Source organism: Odontomachus brunneus, unplaced genomic scaffold, assembly GCF_010583005.1.
Source record: "Odontomachus brunneus isolate Ranch 3 - 2012 unplaced genomic scaffold, Obru_v1 Obru_scaffold_110, whole genome shotgun sequence".
Lineage (NCBI taxonomy): Eukaryota > Metazoa > Arthropoda > Insecta > Hymenoptera > Formicidae > Odontomachus > Odontomachus brunneus.
In genome coordinates this window covers 565,444-588,004 of record NW_022639560.1, presented here as the reverse complement: position 1 = coordinate 588,004, position 22,561 = coordinate 565,444, and the positions used below count along the sequence as shown (strand labels likewise).

The 22,561-nt window shown below is 33.8% G+C and overlaps 5 protein-coding genes across 10 annotated transcripts in view; 1 reads left to right on the top strand and 4 right to left on the bottom strand.

Annotated features, from left to right (window-relative positions):
• Positions 1-100: 100 nt before the first annotated feature.
• On the bottom strand, positions 101-6,669 carry LOC116849263 (sphingomyelin phosphodiesterase 1-like). Its single transcript, XM_032826226.1, has 8 exons — positions 6,505-6,669; positions 5,429-5,739; positions 4,166-4,546; positions 3,190-3,362; positions 1,209-1,409; positions 666-1,017; positions 358-548; positions 101-282 (listed from the first exon to the last, which is right to left on the bottom strand). Exons 1-8 carry the CDS (start codon positions 6,578-6,580, stop codon positions 168-170), a joined length of 1,800 nt encoding a protein of 599 aa, XP_032682117.1. The 5' UTR covers positions 6,581-6,669; the 3' UTR covers positions 101-167.
• Positions 6,670-7,424: 755 nt separating this feature from the next.
• LOC116849265 (60S ribosomal export protein NMD3) lies at positions 7,425-10,899 on the bottom strand. The gene is made up of 11 exons (XM_032826227.1): positions 10,568-10,899; positions 10,350-10,484; positions 10,099-10,249; positions 9,745-9,879; positions 9,512-9,620; positions 9,275-9,425; positions 9,061-9,203; positions 8,829-8,980; positions 8,611-8,726; positions 8,054-8,236; positions 7,425-7,967 (listed from the first exon to the last, which is right to left on the bottom strand). Exons 1-11 carry the CDS (start codon positions 10,612-10,614, stop codon positions 7,772-7,774), a joined length of 1,518 nt encoding a protein of 505 aa, XP_032682118.1. The 5' UTR covers positions 10,615-10,899; the 3' UTR covers positions 7,425-7,771.
• Positions 10,900-12,688: 1,789 nt separating this feature from the next.
• On the top strand, positions 12,689-14,257 carry LOC116849296. 2 transcript variants are annotated; one of them, XM_032826287.1, is made up of 3 exons: positions 12,689-12,837; positions 12,971-13,415; positions 13,857-14,257. In XM_032826287.1, the coding sequence occupies exons 2-3, from the start codon at positions 12,998-13,000 to the stop codon at positions 14,033-14,035; spliced, it is 597 nt and encodes a 198-aa protein (XP_032682178.1). In that variant the 5' UTR covers positions 12,689-12,837; positions 12,971-12,997; the 3' UTR covers positions 14,036-14,257. The 2 variants fall into 2 exon arrangements, with proteins under 2 accessions (XP_032682178.1, XP_032682179.1); XM_032826288.1 differs by having other exon boundaries at positions 12,728-12,837; positions 12,949-13,415.
• An 877-nt stretch (positions 14,258-15,134) lies between these two features.
• LOC116849288 (B-cell receptor-associated protein 31) lies at positions 15,135-18,253 on the bottom strand. Of its 5 annotated transcripts, none has more exons than XM_032826273.1 (3): positions 17,708-18,253; positions 16,757-17,073; positions 15,135-16,563 (listed from the first exon to the last, which is right to left on the bottom strand). In XM_032826273.1, the coding sequence occupies exons 2-3, from the start codon at positions 17,028-17,030 to the stop codon at positions 16,133-16,135; spliced, it is 705 nt and encodes a 234-aa protein (XP_032682164.1). In that variant the 5' UTR covers positions 17,031-17,073; positions 17,708-18,253; the 3' UTR covers positions 15,135-16,132. The 5 variants fall into 5 exon arrangements, with proteins under 5 accessions (XP_032682164.1, XP_032682165.1, XP_032682162.1 ...); XM_032826274.1 differs by having other exon boundaries at positions 17,866-18,253; XM_032826271.1 differs by having other exon boundaries at positions 17,796-18,252.
• A 2,107-nt stretch (positions 18,254-20,360) lies between these two features.
• The window catches only part of LOC116849285 (cytochrome P450 6B5-like), a 4,903-nt gene continuing 2,702 nt past the window's right edge, over positions 20,361-22,561 (bottom strand). Inside the window, exons 3-5 of the mRNA XM_032826268.1 lie at positions 22,206-22,436; positions 21,700-21,945; positions 20,361-21,261 (exon numbers count right to left, since the gene is read on the bottom strand). Of these exons, the coding sequence (XP_032682159.1) occupies positions 21,095-21,261; positions 21,700-21,945; positions 22,206-22,436 (644 nt within the window). The 3' untranslated portion in view covers positions 20,361-21,094. The remainder of the gene's footprint in view (positions 21,262-21,699; positions 21,946-22,205; positions 22,437-22,561) is intronic.

Sequence of the window (22,561 nt, the reverse complement as noted above, 5' to 3'; positions counted from 1 at the left end):
TTATTTTCATAATTTTTCTACAAATACTTTTATATATTTAGATGTTATATTATTTATATTATAATTTCTTTTTGTCAAGCAATTTTACTTACACTATGAGTTTTACACATACTTTAATCTTTATATAAATTATTACATTACACTAATTTCCATACTAATCTTAATATCTAATCACAAGATGTTCCATTTCCTAGACTTGCAATTATACGGCACATTTTAGTCCTCATGCATTTTGTATCACACTCCTTCCTCAGCGATGGTTCAGCAAGTTTGAAAAAATGCCTGAATTATGAATTATGTTTAATCGGTAAGACAATACATTTAGCAAACAATATCTTATTAATTTTTGTACGTTACCCGTAATAGTGCTTTAACAGATCATCATCATGTGACAGTCTAATGTACCAATCATTCAACGAGTTGTAAGACAAGTCGAGAAGACCGTACTCTTCTTTAAATGAATATGATTTATACCACTGTGGTCGTTCATTAACATTATCATTCGCTAACGTTACATTATATATCCAGTTCTCATAGTCTTTTACTACCTATAAAAGTTAACAAATTATTATATATTAACAGTTATTATATATTAACAGAGTGCGTATACACGTGGCATTTATAAATTTAAATTGTATTACATATTTTAACAAAATGACACTCACGTAATTTTCACTGTCGACATTATATATTTTATAGTTGGGATTCAATTCAGTGAAAGTGGTTACGCTTCCTCCATTCCAAGCAACATTAATGATTTTCTTGTTCTCGTCGCTACTGTAAATCAACTCCAATTCATCATTATGCGTATGACCATTAAATTGCGCCTTAATGATGTGACCGAATCTATTCATAATTTTATGAAATTCTCTTTTCCATGTAGCTTGACAATCCTGATCAGTAGGAGGAACATGCGCTAATATATGTACGACTTCGTTATCCTTTTCAGCCTGCAGAAGCGTATCTGCTAACCACTGCAACTGGTTAGCAGCATCTCTTGGTTGATACCATATCCACCTAAAAATTGCTTTATGCTACTTAAAATTGTTTAAGATAATAAGTCTGTAACGTTTAAGATGAAACACAAATACAAACTTCTAAAAAAAAAGGAGAAAGAGGTAACAATGAAAGCGAAAAAGAATATACAGACATAAGTAAAAAGGATTAATACTGTTATCACAACTTAGCAGCTGTCTGATGCCACTTACCAGTTATAGCAATAACATAGGTTATTGTTTAAACCTATAATTCTGAACCCTTTTTTAGGTGAAACCGTATAGTATCCACCCTGCAGAATAGTAGAACGAGTAGACTCTGGTAGCCATCCCAAACCAATCCATAAGTCAGCAATCATATTGTACAGCCATAGTGTGCTTACTTTATCATCAGTGACAGTTATAGGAGCATATCTAAATTTCACAAATTAATTATTCGCAAGACTAAGTAGATATTGATTAATATATTTGTACATAGATGATTAAATCTTAGATAATATTGAAGGAAAGAAGTTTCCTCACTGATTTGGTTGGAACTTCATAATATTGTGTATTTTGGTACGTAAAATATGAATATCAATTTTTGTATTGTAATAAAAAAATGGAAAAACAAATTTTTTTTATTACAAGAGTTGATATTTTTAAATATTCTTACACTACATTTGAAATTACGCGTGCTTACGTCACTGCGCATGCTCATATGCTTGACACTCTCAACGTGACAGATTTCCTAACCTCAAAATTGTCGTTTTTTTAGCACTATAACTTTTGTCTTACTTAAGAGTGACGATTCTAGTGGAGCGACTTCACGCTCCATTTCGCATTTCGTGAACAATACGTTCCGTACAGATATAAAGCACAGCTAAAAATAGAAGTACAGAGGCGTCTGCAGCAAGCAAACAAACCATTCAGGCAATACGCCACAACAATATACAACGCCACGGATTGTTGCTGGCGTTGCAAACAAAGGGAGCATACCAGGAAATCTTGTCGACAACCTCCGAAAAAGTTCTGCTCTCAATGTGGGAAAGACAGAGTCTTTACAAAAGACTGCCATCCACGTCCGGGAAACGCCGCACGGAGCGAGGAGCAATAGGGCGAACCTCGGTCCCAAAAACACCGCGAATAATATATACACCGCGCCCTCATGTAAGGATTAAGATATACAGGACACCGATTACCGCATTACTTACTTCCGGATCCGAAATCTCCTGTATAAATCAGGAAACCGCGAGGTTAGCGGAGAAGGGGCAATATCCGATACATAAAAGAAACAAGACAATACGCCTGGCGAACGGAGCAAGCATAAGGACTCAAGAGAAGGTAGACCTACCAGTTACCATAAACAAGAAACAAAATTGGCACACCTTCGACATCGTACCAAACCTCGAAAGCCCGATGTTGATTGGAATGGATTTGTGGGCGAAGTTGCGAATAACGTTAGTGCTACCGACATACAGATATCGAAGAGTTCAGAGAAGAACATCTATAATATCCGAAGGTATGCAACCGCGCACAGCCAAAGAAACTCAGAAAGATTAGAACGATTCCTGCAGAACGAATTCCAGAAATTCGAAAAAATTCAGGGCATGACAAAAATACTACAACATAAGATCCGTGTGAAACCGAACAGATAAAGAATAAAAAGAAAACAGACTCATAAAAGAAAAAATAAAGTAGTGGATCTATGCACTAACGAAAGATCAAATAATTCAAAAGATGGCAGAGCTAGGACTGTCCACAGAAGGCACCCTAGACGAGTTGAGAAAGAAATTGAGCAAATACGTGACCGATAATCCGCAATTATTCGCGAATAGATCAGAAGACGAGGGAACAAGTCGAGAAACGGAAATGGTATACAGAAACGACCCCACTGCAATTGCGAAAACGATAAATCAAATACGCAAATGGGGATGTCAATTCGATGGGAAAGATCCGGTATCTTTTCTGGAGCGAATCGAAGAGCTATAGAATAGTTACGAATATACAGACGAACAAATGTTACAGGGCTTACCTGAACTATTACGCGGAAGTACCTTACACTGGTACAGAAATAACAAAAAATTGTGGAAAAATTAGAGCGTTACAAATCTAACTTTCATATTCGTGTTTTATATATCAAAATACACAATATTGTAAAGTTTCAGCTAAATCAATGAGGAAGCCTCTTTCTCTTAAATATTATCTAACTTACTGATTCAGAGGTTGCGACTCGTGATTGCCCAGAACAGGATACACAGGTATATCCTCGAATACTTCATGAAAGAAATGGAAACTTTCGTTGATAATTTGTATATTTCCCTCTAAAGTCGTTTCCCAAACACCATGATCTACTAGATCGCCGGTGAAATAAACGTAGGAGATATCCTATAAATTGACATTCAAAGAATAGTGACGCATTATATTTTTAACGAATTATAAATGTTTACACTGGCTTTTAAAATAATTTGAATACTTTTATGCAGTTTGGCATGCAGCCAATGACTCTCTATGACCGCCAAAATAACACAGAAAATTCAAAACGAATTCAGTAGGTATGTTATCAATTCTGAGTTCATTTTCAGATGTAAGAAGAATTTTTCAAAGTTTAATTCAGTGAAAATAATTTTTTTGCATCTAAAAATGAACTTAGAATTAGTGACATATGACTGAATTCTTTTTGAATCCTCTGTGCTATCTGGACGGTATTAATAGCCAGCAAGTCGATCATAAATCTTTTCTTCAAGCGTGAATTCGTGAAAAGTTTTACGTGAACTCGTCCAGATAGCACAAAAAATATCAAAGGATATTTCAAAGATCTTTTTAAAATATTTTTTAATATTTTATATTGTCTGGGTGGTTCACGTAAAACTTTTCACGAATTCACGCTTGAAGAAAAGATTGATGATCCCTTTTCAAGTCTTATATTTAAGACAGTTTAAAGTTCATCTTCAAATACTCCATAATCAACGAAATTATCCGTACAGCATTTGAAAATGTGAACTTAAGATATTTAAATGTAAGACCGATCTATAAATATTGATGAATGAAAGAATATAACTTCTGTGTGGATCAATAAAAAACAAATTCTTTCATTGAATCATCGTCTACGTTCCAGAACGTGTTAAGACAAAGTATTCAAATAGTTCTGAAAACAAGTGTATGTCAAAGTACAATAATAAATTGCCTACTTTGTGCGTTTCCTTAATGTGATACAACGCATCGATAACAGCATGCCATGGTGTATCGCAATAGTTGTAATCTCCCCAAAATCCTGCCAATTTGCCACTTGCATTTGTATCGTTTTGTCCCTTACGACAACACGCTGGTTCGCCACACTCCGAATTGCCGTAAGGCTCATACTTAGGGTCGTAATGAAGATCTGTTATTTGCACGATATTTATAGTTTCGTTGTTTTCTTTCTCGGTGGACGTCCCACGGTTATTATCGATATTGATTGTCCAATTGTATTCGTCATCAGTTAATGGACATGACATCGACTCGAACACGACTCCGCAAATTGTCGATGCCGTTAAATTCGATTTTTGGTCTATGATATACAAAATTATAGGCTACAAATAAAAACATAATTCAGATAATATCAGATACACAGTCTGTTGGCAAATATTACACGTTTTATAAATAATAATGCAGTATGGATTAACAGTATTGCTTCGGCATAAGTTCCTAATTATTTTATTCCTAATTATTTTATAATTTTAAGTTTGTACGCGCTGTTAATATTTACCCAGATAGCACAGAGAATTCAAAAAGAATTCTGAAAAAACTAATTCTGAGTTCATTTTCAAATGCAAAGAGAATTCTTCAGAGTTTATAGCGAATTCGGTAGCTTGCAGTAGTGCGCACTGAGTGCGCGCTAAGACTTGTTTACAGTACATTCTTATATTTAAGATCGTGTCTTAAATACATATTTAAAAACATTTTAGCTAATAAAATGATTCGTACGGATGTTGTACGTATTATATTAAAAATATTTGAGAATTTATTTAAGACAATTTTTAAATATAATAATATACTATGAACACTGAACTATGAAGCTTTAGCGCGCACTGAGTGCGCACTAGTGCAAGCAACCGAATTCGCTATTAGTGAAAGGAATTCTTTTTGCATCTGAAAATGAACTCAGAATTGGTGACATACGACTGAATTCTTTTAGAATTCTCTGTGCTATCTGGATATTTATGATATTAACAAACATATGAATTCTCAAGTCTTTACATTATCTTACTTGTGCACTGTTTTTTAAAACAAAACACTTGAACACTTTTTGTTTGGAACACAGCTAATGGCTCTATGAAAGAATATATCTTCTGGGAATAAATTAAAAATAAATTCTCTTATTGGACCATCGGCTACGCTCCACAACGCATTGAAAAGAAAGTGTTCAAACCGTTTTGAAAGCAGGTGTATGTGTGTGTAAGGACATAACTTACCAAATTAAGAGTTATCGCACCAGCACAGACTCGTTCAGATTCAATATTTAATAGAGAACAGAGTTTAATTCCGGTAGATCTAATTTGTTCCTCTGGCAAGCCTTCCCTACGATACCCCATAAGAACTTTCAAGACAGATTGACATATTATACACATAGATTTGCTCCTTTCGCCGGTAAAACTACGCCAATTCTGATGTTGTAAGCTAGTTGGGAGAGCTAATAAATTCAACGAGGACCAAAACGGCTGGGATATCTCTCCCGTTTTTACCCAATGATCGATTTCATGAGAAAAAGACGATATCGCCTCTTCTGCAAAAACATAAAGAATCGTTATCTTTATGTTTTATCGTATTTTATCTTTCACCTTTCGTGCATAAGAGAATTCAATATAAAATACTTAAACACAATATCAACTGAAAAGCATGTAACACCGTATGTGTTGCTGCAAGTCATTATTTCAAAGTCCTATAAATGTATTTCCGACGTTGTGACTTTTGATATAGATGTGTGTTCATCTTACTTTGATGTCGCGCAATTCCGATTGATAAAGATAAATGATAATACAATTATCTCTTTAACGACGAGTATTGCAAAATTAATAAGACTCTTTGTTCATTTTTTAAGCATTAAGTTTTTGTTAATTTCAGTAAAAATATCTTATGTATTAAAATGATACAAATAATATATCATGTAAATATATTTTTACGGGAAACTATAATTTACACCATTTTGCACCATATAGGTTGAAGCATAAGGCCATATTAAGATGCAAACTAGTATAAGACACACCAGACAAATCTGCATAATTACATAATGCAATATATAAAAAAATCAAATCATAAATCAACTAACCATAATCTGCGCAACAAAAGAATGTCCTTTACATAAAACACACGATTAGTCGATTTCCTTGTGCATATACATTATGTGAAAGTTTAGAAATAGAGCTTCACTCTTTAATATATATAATAAATATAATAACTAATATATATAATAAATATGTGCTGACTGGATTGATATAAATTATTGAAGTAAAAATACTAATGAACTATTAAATGAGTATTTTTATCATACCTGTATCAGGAACCCCATCGCTATTTACAAATTTTAGTATACTTGCAACAAATAATAATATCTTATACAGTTGCATATTGTGATAAAGCGTCTTGACCTATTAAAGTATCACAAATCACTGTAGCATCACATACAGTGTAAGCATTAATATCTGTTTACGATAATTCCCCACTTTATTTTATCTCCCCTCTCGAATGCTATTGATATGATTCTACACGATAAAACTTTATTAAGAGTATATTGCTAAAACAAGAGTTATAGAATTAAAAAGAGAGAGTGCTCACAAATTGAATATTTCTTTTTTAGACACATTGCAAATGTTTATAATTATGTATAAATATTTTTAAAAAAGGTAGTTAATTATGTAATAATTATAGTATATAAATATTATTTAAAAGTTTGAAGTATCTAATATTTAATTTGTGATATATACATATATATACACATAATATTCATTTTTTAATATTATTTTAATCCGTTGTGCATACTATATGCACAAACATATGTACACAAACACATGAAAAATGGATTATCATTAATAAAAAAGGTTATAGATTTATATAACAATGTAAACAAATTATCTGTATTATCAAAACTATATTATAAAGAATCACTTTAATTTCCGGAAGTTTATGATTTATCTTAACAAAAAATATATTTTATCTATCTTTATTTTATCTTATATTTATGTATGTAAGCATTTATACACTTTTAATGGCTTAGATTTCAGATCTCGGAGTTTTTTATATATTTTTTCATATTCTGTATAAACTTTTAATTAAATTATTATAAATATATTTAAATAGTTTTATAAAAAAAGAAACAAAACGTATCATATGATAATCATAGCGATTTTTAATTACACGTTCTATCTCACGTTATAATCTTATGTAAATTGTAAAAATGAGAGAAAGAGACTGTTATTCTTGTATAGGTTGAGATTTTATTCTTATCATTTTTATTGATAACGGACTTTTACATAATCAAGATGGATCTATCACTACTAGAAAACAACGTGATAATAATTATCAGATAATTCAACAAACAGCTTAGATAGTAAAAATAATCGTACAACTACTTATAACTCATGCACATAGTTAAAGTACGTCTTAAGAAACATATCTTTCTAAAAAAAAGGCGCCCTACTTCGAAAAATTCATATTTTCGAAAAGATTGTATTATTAAATAATACAAAGATTGTATTATTAAATAATACAATCTTTTCGATTATATTATGAGAAATACAAATTATTTTATAAAATATACATTATTCATAAACTTCGGCCATATCAACATCCTCGATTATAAGATCGTCGAGCATTTCCTCCAGTGTAATTTGCGGAATGCTTGGATCAATTTCGTTAGTGTCAACGGGAATTTGTTTCCTCGTGTCTCTAAATATGTTGATGTTTTGCCTTAATTCCGGATCTTCCTCTAATTCATCGAGGAATTCATTATATTCGCTGTAAAAAATATATACAATTATTGTATTTTGTAAGATTATTTACAACATACTAGATTTATTACAGGATTTTTTATCATTTCTTACTTATTTTCTGTACTCATGCTGACTACTTCGTCGGCAATATGTTTTAATTTCCATACTCTTGCTCTGCGACGGGCGGCTTTATCGTAACCGTAAAACTTTTTCACTAAGATGATATCAGGTATTATATCTCCATTTAATTTGTCGAAGTTAGTATCGTTAATATTGCTATCTTTCAAGGCGTAGCTGCAAGCAGATAAATATAAAAAAATAACTTGATTGTACACACTTCTATGGAATATTTATTGCGTTGTATCAATGTAAAACATTCCAAACTATATTTTGTAATATGCGAAAAATACTGTAAGAGACATTAACATGCGAAAATAAAATAAAGGCTAGTAAAGGCTGATGATAAAGGCTAATCATATAAACATATAATTACTAGTTTTTATAAAATTTAGTTTTTTATATATCATATTACTTGGTTTTCGAATTATAGCTATTCTATATTTTAACAATTTATCTTGTTAAAAAATATCCTGTATATTACAGATATAAATTATACAGATCACTTTGGTGTATACATATAAATATTTCAGGATTTCTAGATAACTTACCCGAGAACCGAATCACCAGGTTTAAGCACGTGTCCTAAATGTGTACGTGCGTGAGTTGGGTTATCGTTTATTCCTAATTCAGATGCTTTCACTAACCATACATCCGCTATAACGTGCTAAAATTTACAATGTTTATCTTGTATATGTGTACATGGCATTAAAATCCTCTCAAGTAATATAAATAGTTATACAATTTGTATGTTTTGCACGGAACTTACTTTATTAGAAATAGTCCCTTGCCCTGGAAAAATCTTTTTGTCTTCGTGTTTTATCTGCTCAATATCCATCACGACGTATTCCGTTAATTGTTTCGGATTACATATACTGTAGAAATTATGTCTCCAGTAGACAGTCGCGCTAACTTCAGCAACTAGATCAGAAGTAATATTTCGCAAATATATTATCGATTAAATTAATTATATCATTAATACTGACACCAAAATATCGTACTTTGCCCTGATGAAACATCCATAAGATGCACAGAATTTGTAATTCTGTGTACCAAACAAATAGGACTGATTCCACCCAACTGCTGAGTTAACTTTCGTGGTAGGCAAACCACACTATCCTTGGAGATTGGTACGATTTCAACACTGTGCGATATAATAAAGATATTAATTAAGATCTTTAGTATATCATCGCAAATATCTGAATGTAAATTTACCTGTATGTAAATTTGTAGTTGTATATATTACTATGAATATCATGCGATATCAACTTTTTTGAATGTTGATAACGGCATGGTATGACTGTTTGTAAAAAGTCAACCATTTTTCTAGCTGTGGCTTCATTTGCATAGAAGAAATCTAAACCCTCTGTCAGTATTGAATGAAAATAGAGTTTGACATTATTCATTTAATCAGCTATCGATTGCCACAAGAAAGTTACTGATAATACTTACCATGAATGGGCTTTATACCAAGTGTTTGTTCATGTGCTTTGTGCTTTAATATAAGTTGTTCTAAGTAGAAGAAAGTTTTTTTGTTTGTTGCTTTTTGCCGAACTTGTACCTGTGGAAATTAAATTTGATATTTGAAATTCGATTTAATATTATAAATTAGATTTGATATTTAATATTTTAATTCTAAATTATAAATTCTCCAAATTTTCTCTGGTATTAGTACAAAAACTTACAGATGCACGCCAGTAATCTTTAGCTTCTGTACGATGACAATCATCGCACATTTGGTGATTCACGATATATTCAACTACAAATATTTGCTGTAAAACTACACCACCAATTGCTTCCCCATGGACAGTCAGCTTTACCTAATTAAACATTAAATAAATAAAATTGAATTATATTGCAAATGATTAAAATAAAATAAACTGTTTTAATAATATATATACAATATTCATTTATGAATATTATTAAATATTATTCATGCATCATATTAGCTGACTAAATATTGATTGAAATACTAGAGCCTGTCAATTGCTTAAATATCATAACTTTTCATACAAGATATGTTACTATGTAGAACTTACTTTTAATCTCTTGGAATGTGGCTCTGTCCATACAAAACTGGCATCTATTAATTTTACACGATTTAATCCCTTTAGCTTCTTTAAACATAATGACATGAGCTCCTTTGATTCCAATGCAGCATGAATCCATTCAGCGGGTGGCTGGAGATATCTATTGTATGAATACAACGTTAAGTAAGCTATTTAATAATTTGTAGCTAGTTTAATAATATGTACCTAGTTTCTAATCATTTTTTTAAAAGAGAACAAACCTTTCACAGCCTTTACAGAAATGTAAAGTCGCTTGTTTTGAAATACCATCTGTAATATCAACATGAGTACGCAAACATCCTACGCACATATTAGCAGGATTTGGTTCAATTGGTGTTCCACATTCGCAACACAAGCTGCAACAAGTCAGAAGTAAATTTTACCTGTTTAAAAATTTATTTTGTCTCCATTACATATACATATGTAAACATGTGCTTACATTATTGCTTTATCCTTTTCCGCATCATGAACTGTAATATACTCCATTTTGCTTATTTTGTTCGAAAAAAATTTTATACACCTGATATAAACCTGGTATAAACTTGGTATCACTCCGTAAAACAAAGTAAAACAAAGAGTAAAACAAAGTGATAACCTTATGGTCTCTCTCTTTTACTCAATATACGCCTTTAGGCATCATATGACCTTTACTCCAACATCAGTTTCTAAACCTCGTGGTAATGTAAAACAGTCCTCTGCCTCTCTTTCTCTCACTCACTCACTTATGCTGCGTCGGAACACACACTGTGTGCATACTACTAGACGATAGTCGTTGGAGTGAGCGAAATACAAGAGTGAGATAAAGGCTGCTTTCCAATTGTTTAATACATCTTGACACACACGTACACAAACCAGTTTATTGGTCACATATTATCTAAAATACTTTATAAGATAATATGTAACCAATAAACTGGTTTTGTGTAACACAGTGTACACAGCTGGAAAACACCCAAAGAGAGAGAGTACTCGAGTGACGTTTCCGAACGCAGCCTTATGGCTCCTGCACACAGGACGCGGTAATGCTTGCCGCGCGGCGAAAGTCCGCGCGACAGCCAATCAATATGTTGTTTTTCCGTAAAAGAAGGTTATTACGGAAAGCAGCATATTGATTAGCTGTCGCGCGAAACTTCCGCAGCACGGCAAGCATTATGGCTCCTGCACACAGGACGCGGTAATGCTTGCCGTGCAGCGGAAGTTTGCGCGACAGCCAATCAATATGCTACTTTCCGTAATAACCTTTTAGCTCTTACGGAAAAACAACATATTGATTGGCTGTCGCGCGGACTTCCACTACGCGGCAAGCATTACCGTGTCCTGTGTGCAGGAGCCATAAAGGTCGTTTTACATTAGTTGCAAGCCGATCGCAAGCAAACGCAATTCTTATTACGACAACCAATCAGAAGCATCAATGGTGCTATTGACGCTTCTGATTGGCTGTCGCAACAAGGGTTGCAATCGACTTGCAACTAATGTAGAACGACCTTTAGATCCCTAAATCTAGACCAATTACATTGACGAATTGTTCAACTGTTATGTAACTGTTGAGTTCGCTGAACGCACCCAAACTGCTTTGCAACTGTGTAAAATTTGTGAATCTGATTGGAATATGCTCTTAATTTTGGTTGAATCCAAGAGCATGTACCAATCAGATTCACCAATTTTACAACAGTTGCAAAGCAGCTTTTTCTGCTGAACGCAACCATTGACTGCAGAGAAAGCTGCTTTACAATTGTTGTAAAATTCGTGAATCTGATTGGTCACATGCTCTTATATTCAACTCAAAGAGCATACTCCAATCAGATTGACGAATTTTACAACAGTTGCAAAGCAGCTTTCGCTGCTGAACGCAGCCATTCTCTAATATTGGGTGCTTTCCATAACACAAGTTGGGTGCTTTTAATAACACAAACATCATTCTATCTTAGTTACTCATTGAATATGGAACAAAGACAGAATGATGCTTGTGTCTACTTATGTTATCAAATGGAAAGCACCCATACTATTGTACTTCTAGTATTAAAGTACACCCGGATAGAGAATCTAAACGCACCCTAGAGTTTCTTCGCTAGGCTGCGTTCCAAAATTCTACTCGACGGGTAGAGTAGCATTTAATTGACCAATAAGAACAAAGATAATTAGGATTTCTTTATCATGATTGATCAATTAAGGTTGCTTTCCAACAAGAGACACAAGTCGACATAAGTATCATTCTATCTTTGGGTGCTTTCCAATTATGTTTTGTGTGTTACACGAAACCAGTTTATTGGTTATATGTTATCTTACAAGATATTTTAGATAATATGTGACCAATAAACTGGTTTTGTGTACGTATGTGTCAAGATGGGTTAAGCAATTGGAAAGCACCCTTTGTTACTTACTAAATGTGGAACAAAGATAGAATGATGTTTGTGTCGACTTGTTGGAAAGCAACCTAAATGTACTCTACCCACCGAGTAGATTTTGGAACGCGGCCCTAGAGTTTCTAGCGACATTTTTGTCCCCAGAAAATCAATTCTCCTATTGGACGTTAGATGTCGGACAAAGTGGAAATCCTCCGTGACGTTTCCGAACATATCTATACTTGGCATATGACGTGAGAGATCAGCGGCAATCAGTGAATAGGAGACATGGGTCGCAAGATGTTCACGTAACTTTTGCTGGACTGATCTCTGAAAACAGCTATCCAGCAGTTTTTACGAAATTCAACAGGTAAGCGATGTATCGCGAATGATTACATATTACTATGTATATATATATCATTATTAAATGAATTCACAATATCTGTAAAGATCGTAATAATGAAAGCGTGAACTGCGAAAGCATTTGAAATTGTGCATTTGAGGTTGTCGCGGTCACTAGGACCCCGAAGATGGGTTCTGGTCAAAGTGCCCGCAAGTTGACCATCACGAATGAAGAAGAAATCGGCGTGATCAAGGTGTCCAACTCGCTCGTACAACGTATCGCTCAGAGAGAGAAACAAAAAGTGCAAGAATCTTCTTCGGACGCAGCGCCGACAGCAACGCCAGGCCAACATTCGACACCACCTCCTTCTGCAACGACAGCTCCGCCCGCACCCTCGAACGTGGCACCTGAGCATCCAGTGTACTATTACCCTGAATTGACAATGTCGGCTCACCAAATATATCAACAGAAGGAACAGGAGCTGAAACAGCAAGAACAGTATTGGCACAAGCGTTTACAAAATGTAGATGATTCTTACCGAAAAATCAATCGCATCCTAGCAGAAGAGTATCAAAAAACCATTGCTGAAACTTCTGCTAAAACTGGTGAGTGTCAATGTTGTTTGATAATATATGAATCTAATGATAAACTTTCTAAATGGTTCATTGATTACATTGATTATGTTAATCTTTATGTTATGTTTTTGTCGGGCAAGGCTTAATATATGCAACAAGTACATCAATATCAGAATGTATTCTTGCCTCAATATTGCTACTTAAAATATATTCAGAGAGATTCAAAGATATATAAAATTAATCCCACACATATAATTCATAGTGCATTGTATAATTATAATGCATTGTGTGATTTAATGACTGTCTAAGTTAACTGAAACTTATATAGATTTTGAGAATATATTAATTGATGTATGTGTTTACTTTGTATATAGAGTATTTTATACATGATTGTCACATGAAGCAAGAAAAAATAATTATTTGCAAAACAATAACATTCTTGCTTTTTAAATCTGTTAAATACTGTTATAGGACAAAATATTGCTGACATCCAGGATACAATGCAACCGTGTCTAGAGAACAGTAATAAAGTTCTAAAGTGTTTCCAAAACCACCCCAAGGAAACTCTCGCATGCTCGAGTTTAGTACAAGAGTTCTCCAATTGTGTCTGGAATGTGCATTACACACACGCAATCCAAACGCGTTCGTAATATACTATTCAGCAAATTCTTCAAGGGACATTTAGTCAATAATAATAAATTATACAGTAAGGTGTAAAAAGAAAGTTGAAAGTGCTTATTTTATTCTCAGCAGAATTACTGACGAGAAGTAGTATAAAATAAAGAAAGGAGAAATATGTAAAAAAATAAATGATTTAAGGAGCATAATTGCAATTTATAATAAAATGATTATCGTTACATTCTCATGATAAATGCTGTCGAATATTAAGTTCCTTATTTTCTATTTCACTTGCGAATACTGAAATTATCTGGAGTTAAGACTCCGAGTTCCTCGACGCGGTCATTTAATTAATGACGTCAAAAGGGAGAAGATATGCATGCTCAAAATTTCTACAAAGTCGAAATAAAAAGATATACAACAAATAACACTTGCAATCGATTAAATACATCTCTAAAATGTTCTGAACACTTTTACTCTATTAATAAATAACCATAAAATTGACGTGACATGCAACCATTTTACGTTTCTTCATTTTGTCATATTAATTTTACAATTAATTTTTCAGAGCAAAAATGTTTAGAACATGTTTAGAACATGTTTAGAACATGTTTAGAACCAAGAGAACCTTTAAAGCTTTTGGCTCCTCGTATTATCAATCTCTTTTTAATAATATCAGAAGCGAGAAAATGAATGCTGAAAATTCTTGCGAAATACATTGAAATAGAAATATATATCCATAAAGTAACACTTGCAATCGATTAAACAAATTTGTAAGATATTCCGTGCACTCCCCTTTTGCTCTAATAATCAATAATTTATTATAAATTAATCTGAATAGAAATAGGCAAAGAAATAAGAAGATGAATTATATGTCACGTTAATTTACGACAAATTATTGATTGTTAGAGCAAAAGGAGAATCCACAGAATATCTTACAAATTTATTTAATTGATTGTATTACTTTATGGATATATTTTTATTTTAACATATTTCGCAAGAATTTTTAGCATGCATTTTCTCGCTTCTGACGTCATTAAAAAGAGATAGACAATGCGAGGGGCCAGGAATAAGAGATTACTACGTTTGCAGAGAAACGTGTATATTGAATTTCTGAATAACTCAATTTCATGGTTCTCAGTACATTTCTATTTATAATTCCAAGTATATACAGCATAGCCCGGGATGCCTGACCCGAGCAAAGGCCTACAGTATAGCACAGCACATTATAGAAAATTCATATATATTGTATAACATATTAAATCTCGCAAAATTCTCGATGAATCTGTACCTCTCGAAAGATAGGCCCAATGTCCATTTTTTAATGTTCCTTGTTTATAGAAATTCTAGAATTTAACGTTTCAAAATAAAAAAATTCCCTGGACTCAACCATAAGTCTCGTTTTTAACCGTTAAAATTAATTATTTGTATATAATTCATATATCATTCACTGATTAAGCTAACATACATCATTTTTATCTCTACAAATTTCAAGACTTCTATATTGAAAACTGGAATGAACATTAGCCTTTTCTTGTCCAAAGTACACGAGCATAAAATGAGAATATTGCAAATGCAGGAATTGGAAGTATACTCGAAATACATTGTTCAGGACATGTGGGAAATTAATAATTCTGTTCGTACTACAAGTATTCTTACCGAATGTGTAGCTTGTAATAATTAATTACGAATTCGAGAATACAATATCTTTACGGCACGAAACAATTGCGAATGATGACACACTTGTTATCAATGATATATGTACCACTTGTCCCTCCGAAATAAGCTATAAAGCAACTATATTAAAAAGAAAATATCCCTTTTCATAAAAAAAATGAAGTTTATTTAATAATACTCTAGAAAGAAAAATAATGATGCAGATTTTACGTTGCATGGAGTGATGTACTGAACTGAAAAGAGTATATACTCCAATATCAGTAATAACAGTACTTATATATGTACAACCCTCTCTCTTTCTCTCTAGTAAAAGGTATAAATATGTTTGAATGACAACTCCCAGAGTATGTATTATTAAAATTATATAACACAAAACTCAAGATAACATAACAAAAATTTTAATTAGGTCTGAATGAAACAATTAGAAGAAAAAAGAAACGAGATAGAAACATTCAATCGCTCTTCTTATCACCGTTCGATTGCGCGACTTTCGCATGCTCGCTACTTAAGCGATCGTACTCTTTCGCGAGTGAGTCGGCCTGCGATTTCATCGCATCCTTATCCTTCTTTTCTTTAGTTAATTCGTTTTCGAGCTCAAGATTCTTAGCTTGTAACTCTTTGATCTGATTCTTCAGTTCTGAGACAGCTTTGTCATGTGCTTCATTAGAGTCGTTCTGCGCGCTTTCCCCAATCGTCCTCTGAGACAATAAACTTCGGGCCGTGGTCGTGGCAGACTGCGCTTGTCGCATAGCTGCTTCGTTTTGTGCAAGCAAGTTAGCCTGGATAGATATCAAAAGGACGAGACGACGTATCACCAGGCTGAGAAACAACGCGAAACCGGATATGTAGAAATTCCTCTGTGCACGGAACAGTCGCATGTTTTCTGCAAAATACCAAGACAAATATTAGCAGATATAACAATAACATGAAATTCATTCAGCTATACATATAGAAAATATAGAAAAGGTACTTTTCAACATCAAACAACTCATATTTTGAAACTATATGGGAATATAGTAACAGCTGAAAAGGTGACAGCTAGAAAAGGTAATATTCTTTAACACTAAACAACTCACCTTGCATCTCAAGATTCATATTGTGATGATGCTCAGTGTGATCCAAACTTGTGGAATATTTTCGCATTTCTCTTATGGCATCTAACAAGAAGAGGACCAATACACCGAGTAAGACCACAAAATAAATGGAAGCTCGATTGCTTATGCTCTGTAGAAATCGAGACTTGAAAAGCCTTTGCCATCGTGTTGGAGAAGCCACTGGTAATACTAGCATGAGCACTATTGTGACTTCCAAATAGAGGAAACCAGCAATCAATTTCCACTGTAGGCTCATCTTGGTATCTTCTTACTTCACCTTTGTATAAGAGTACCTAAAACTAATGAAACAAAAGAGTGAACATTAGATCTTAAAACTTTGCAAACTGAATATTCATAGAATTTTCCTAGTTATACTTTTGTAATTTTCTAATTTTATTAAGTTTTCGCGAATTTGGCACAGTGCTTCCTAGTTATGTGTAGGCAAAATAGCATAAAGTCTGTATAATGCTAGGTATTAGAGACAGAATTAAAAGGTATAAAATTGCTGAAAATTTTTTTAAATTTTTCAATATTTTTTGTGGAATTTAGCTAATCAAGATAAACAAAATCAAGATTGAAATGTGTTGATGTGTTCTAATTTATAATCTTTGAATTCTTCATCTGTAATCCATAATTCTCAACCTTTCCGATATATGGTCTGATGCGAGTTTAATGGAAATGACAGTCACATGGAGAAAAAACAACACGAGAATGCCGTCTTCTAACACTGCAGTATGTTTTTTTCCTTTACGAGCGTATGAAAGTCCACGACAAGAGATGCGAGAATGACAAGCGATTTCTAATGAAACCGATTACAACACACTGTCATCTCGCACGAAATGCACACGCGAACATAACGCAGTCACGATGATTCAGCCGCTCAACCTATCAGTTATCGAGATATTCATAGATATCGCAAGAATACGTATTTACGAGTATCTGCTGTCAAACGGTCAAATTCCAGAGAGTTGATGCGATATGACACGTATTGCATAAAAAGTGAATCCTAATTGTAGCGTACGGTATTCGATGAAGAATGAACCGTTATCGACTTCGCTCAAGCCGGTAGATATTTTTTTTTAACAGCATACAGTCGATGGTAGCCTCGTATAGCTGTCGATGTTGATGGGCGCCGATTGGGGAAGAAATTTACCGAACGTATTCTTAGTGACAATTTATGCACTTTCGTCGTTGTCGTCGTCGTCGTCGTCAGCGTCGGCGTTGAGTTTGCGAACGATTCGCGGCGGTTTTGCTCGGTGTCGAGCGCTATTAATAGTACTTCCAACTCTACGTGCTCCTTCGCAACGACACGATGCGAAGTGGGAACGCTGCCGACGACTTATGTGTCTCTCACGGCCCAACCGATGCTCGAATAAGTTCAAAGTGCGACTAGGCGAGCGCAGTACCGTCGACAATTTTATAAATAAACTGCACACGGTGACATCATCTCACGTAACTATTCGTGAGACTTTCTTGGTCTCTTCTTTTTCTTTGGGTATGTTCGGCTTGGCTGCCTCTTACCTTTAAATTCAGACGGACGCATTTCAAGCTGAACAAACTCAAATGGTGGCAAGGAGTTTCAGCATATGCTCACCCGGGATCGTTAGGATGCGCTGCTGTCGCGGAATGTACAGTCGGGGACTGAAACCCATTCTAAGGCTGCGTTCAGATTCCTTACCCGGGTGCACTCTAATACAAGAAGTGCTATAGTATATGGGACATATACTATAGTGTTTTTAGTAACAGAGTGCACCCGGGTAGGGAATCTGAACATACCCTAAAATGGCAGTAAAGCGGGGTCTACAATTGCTTGCGGCTTATGATTAAGGGCGAGCTTTTTAATTCATCGATGGATCTATCGATGAATTAAAAAACTCGCCCTAACTCTACAGCGTCGCGCTACTTTTCGAATACGAGACGACGCATGGGATTTTGAGAGAACCCAATATAAAAAATTATTTTATATCTTTTATGTCGAGAACTTAAATATTTTCTTTGTTTAATTAGGTTTTTAGGTTTATATAAAATAAGAAAAGACTATTTTGGATATAATATTCTCTTAAAGACCCATGCGATGACTGTAGGGTTAATAGCTTATTGTAGGAGATCCATAATATAGAAAAGCGCGCAACGACAACATAACGATACTTAAATTTTTTCGTCAGGCTGACAAGCTCAGAAAAGTGCAGATTATTAAAAAATAAAAGGAAGTTCGTATTATTTAATTTTATTATACGCTATATTTACCTGTTTATTCATTTTAGTACATTTATAGTCACGCGTAATACATATATATGTTACTAGAACAATACATGCGCGCGCTACGCGCGCGCCATCCCTTATAGAAATATCATACTAAGAATCATTGATAATTACTTATTATCCAGTATTTTTAATACTGAAAATAAGTAATTATCAATGATTCTTAGTATGATATTTCTATAAGGGATAAAAGCTGATAAAAAACTATAAAAAATGTAGAATAAAAATAAAATTAAAATTAAATTAAATTAAAATATACTTTAATTAATTAATAATTATAGGGAGAGACAGGGAGAGACAGAGAAAGACAGGGAGAAACGGGGAGAAACGGGAAGAGACGAGGAGAGACGGAGAGAGACAAGGAGAGACAGGGAGAGACGGGGAGAGATAGGGAAAGAGAGAGACAGACAGGGAGAGACAGGAGAGGCAGGGAGAGACAGGAAAAGACAAGAAGAGACAGGAGAGACAGGGAGAGACATATCTCTTCTATATTTTTTTTTCGTGACTTAACAAACGCAACCCTTATAGAAATATCATACTAAGAATCATTGATAATTACTTATTATCCAGTATTTTTAATACTGAAAATAAGTAATTATCAATGATTCTTAGTATGATATTTCTATAAGGGAATGACAGCATTTGCCTGGTAATTTGACAAGCGCAAACGACATAAAGCAAGCCTACATGAAGTGAGCTAAGCGAGAGAACCAATCAGCATCGCGGAAAAGCGACAACAATTAAATCTCTTACATACCTTTTTTAGAGGATAATACTAGCACACAAGCGCGCGCGTAGCGCGCGCCTTCCATTTCCTTTCTTAGTACTTTATTGCGCTTTAATTACATCGCGAAAAACATAAACCTCACTCACACACGAACCTATAATCTGCACTGTCTCTCCCAGTCTCTCTCTCTCTGTCTCTCCCTGTCTTTTCTTGCCTCACCTGTCTCTCCCTGTCTCTCCCGATCTCTCCCTGTCTCTTCCTGTTTCTCCCTCCCTCTCTCTGTTTCTCCCTGCCTTTCCCTGTCTTTCCCTGTCTCTCCCCATCTCTCCCCGTCTCACTCCGTCTATCCCCGTCTCTCCCTGCCTCTCCTTCTGTCCTGTCTCTTCCTGTCTCTCCCTGTCTCTCTCTGTCTCTTCCTGCCTCTCCCTGTAATCTGCATTGTCTCTTCCTGTCTCTCCCTCTCTCCCTGTCTCTTCCTGTAATCTGTATTGTCTCTCCCTGTCTCTCCCTGCCTCTCCTGTCTCTCCCGGCCTCTCCCTGTCTCTTCTTGTTTCTCCCTGTCTCTCCCTGTCTCTTCCTGTCTCTTCCTGTTTCTTTCTGTCTTTCTTTGTCTTTCCCGGCTTCTCCTTGTTTCTCCCTGTCTCTTTCTGTCTCTCTCTGTCTCTCCTTATCTCTCTCTATCTTTCCCCGTCTCTGCCTGTCACTCCCTGTCTTTCCCTGTCTTTCCTTGCCTCTTCCCATTTCTCCCCAGCCAATCGGTATCGCGAAAAAGAGGCAACAACCCTTATAGAAATATCATACTAAGAATCATTGATAATTACTTATTTTCAGTATTAAAAATACTGGATAATAAGTAATTATCAATGATTCTTAGTATGATATTTCTATAAGGGAATGCCAGCGATAATATCGATAACCAAGCAATTTCGGAACGGACATCTCTTTTTTATACTAAAAAAAAACTTTTTTAGGATTGGATAATAAAAACTTAAATAAAATCGAATTACACTGAATAAATTCTGAATTAAAGCAAATATTTATATATCTATTCCCTAACAGCACAGATGTTCACCTATACAGCATAAATGTTCAATAGATATTCTAAGAACGTTCTAAGAATATTTGAATATTCTTAGAACGTTCTTAGAATATCTAGTAAACATTTGTGCTATATGGGCAGGAGATATCCAAAGTACATCCTGGGGAAGTCCTGAGGACATTTTTCATCCTCAGGACGTCCTTAGGACGTCCTCAGGAGATCGTGTGTTGTCTGAATTTGTATATTCGATGTTAGGTCATACATGTAGGTAAACATGCACATATATAAAAAATTAGTTAATTTTTGTCATTTTGAGAAAAATATCTTCATCTGGTATTTCCACGAGTTTCGTAGAGTAATATTTGAATGACGTTACTGTCTTTTCGCAAACATCAAATTTGTAATTATGCAGAATACCAATCAGTGCAATTTTAACTTGGAGCATGCCTAACCGCTCACCTGTAACATATTGTATTTGATATGTTCAGAAAAAGATGTAACAAATATAAAACGTATTAACTATACAATATCTTTTTTTCTTATTTGTACTTTGTTTGAGCTTTATTTTTATATTTTAAACATGATTAGTTCTCATGACTAATGACTTTTTTCAAATATGATCAAATCTTTGTTATATTGTGATAGAAATGCATAGATATTTTATATCATATGCACATATACAACTTGTTTATGTTATATTATCTATTATAATACTAACAATATGTTATATTATCTAGCATAATACTACTTATGCATAACTACTTATGCATAATACTTATGCATAACTACTTATGCATAATACTTATGCATAACTACTTATGCATAATACTTATGCATAATACTTATGCATTACTACTTATGCATAATATTTTACATTCTCAAATAAAATTCACTTACCGATACAACTTCTTGGCCCGTGTCCAAATGAAAAGAAATACTTTGAGTTTTGTTCAGTTTGATCCATGAATCTCTTTGGATTATAGATTTCTGGCTGAGGGTATATTTTTGGATCGTAACTGAATGCATATAATGGTATGACAATCTTCTGATTTTTTGGCACAGTTATATTAGTGTTTTTGAAAGTATAACTTGATAATGCCTCTCGTTGTATTGAATTTGCTATTGGATATTTCCGCAATGTCTCTAAAAACAAAATGATTATCACAAAGTAGTATCGATTAAAGTAAATTAATTTACTTACTAGCAAATAAATATGCTTGAATGCTGTTGCTTATCAAGTCGTTTAATTCCTGTAATTCGTTCAGTATTAATAAAAATAAAAAGAGAAAACACTGTTATTGCATTGTCATATTAAGCGATTGTAATAATTGTCATTTTATGAAAATAGATAAGCAATATAAAAAGTATATATCGTGTGAGATTCAGCATTTTAATGTATTTACCTTTAATAACTGCAATTAAATAAGGCATTGTATTTATACTCTCAAAATGCATTTCATTATTGTTTCTTGCATACATATCCCGTATCTCTTCTCGTAATTTATCTTGAACATTTTGATTTAAAGCCAGTTCGTACAATGTAAAAGAAATCGTCATTCCAGATGACTCATAGCCGGCGTAGAATAAAGCATATACTTGCGCAGCGATAAACTCATCAGTTATATTTGTTGTGCCTAAATAGATACATAAAAACTTTCTCAAGTTTATTATGGCATAAATTTGCTTTCTCTCTCTCTCTCTCTCTCCCTCTATATATATATATATATATATATATATATATATATATATATATATATAT

Coding starts and splice junctions, on each gene's coding strand:
- LOC116849288 (XM_032826273.1), bottom strand. CDS start 17,030: ATGAGCCTACAGTGGAAATTGATTGCTGGTTTCCTCTATTTGGAAGTC. Junction 16,564..16,756: donor TATGAATCTTGAGATGCAAG/GTGAGTTGTTTA, acceptor GGTATTTTGCAG/AAAACATGCGACTGTTCCGT.
- LOC116849263 (XM_032826226.1), bottom strand. CDS start 6,580: ATGCAACTGTATAAGATATTATTATTTGTTGCAAGTATACTAAAATTT. Junction 4,547..5,428: donor GTGCGATAACTCTTAATTTG/GTAAGTTATGTC, acceptor TTTTATTTGTAG/CCTATAATTTTGTATATCAT. Junction 1,018..1,208: donor CTATGTTATTGCTATAACTG/GTAAGTGGCATC, acceptor AGCAATTTTTAG/GTGGATATGGTATCAACCAA.
- LOC116849265 (XM_032826227.1), bottom strand. CDS start 10,614: ATGGAGTATATTACAGTTCATGATGCGGAAAAGGATAAAGCAATAAT. Junction 8,727..8,828: donor AAGGGACTATTTCTAATAAA/GTAAGTTCCGTG, acceptor TGTAAATTTTAG/CACGTTATAGCGGATGTATG. Junction 8,237..8,610: donor CCTGGTGATTCGGTTCTCGG/GTAAGTTATCTA, acceptor ATCTGCTTGCAG/CTACGCCTTGAAAGATAGCA.
- LOC116849296 (XM_032826287.1), top strand. CDS start 12,998: ATGGGTTCTGGTCAAAGTGCCCGCAAGTTGACCATCACGAATGAAGAA. Junction 13,416..13,856: donor TGAAACTTCTGCTAAAACTG/GTGAGTGTCAAT, acceptor ATACTGTTATAG/GACAAAATATTGCTGACATC.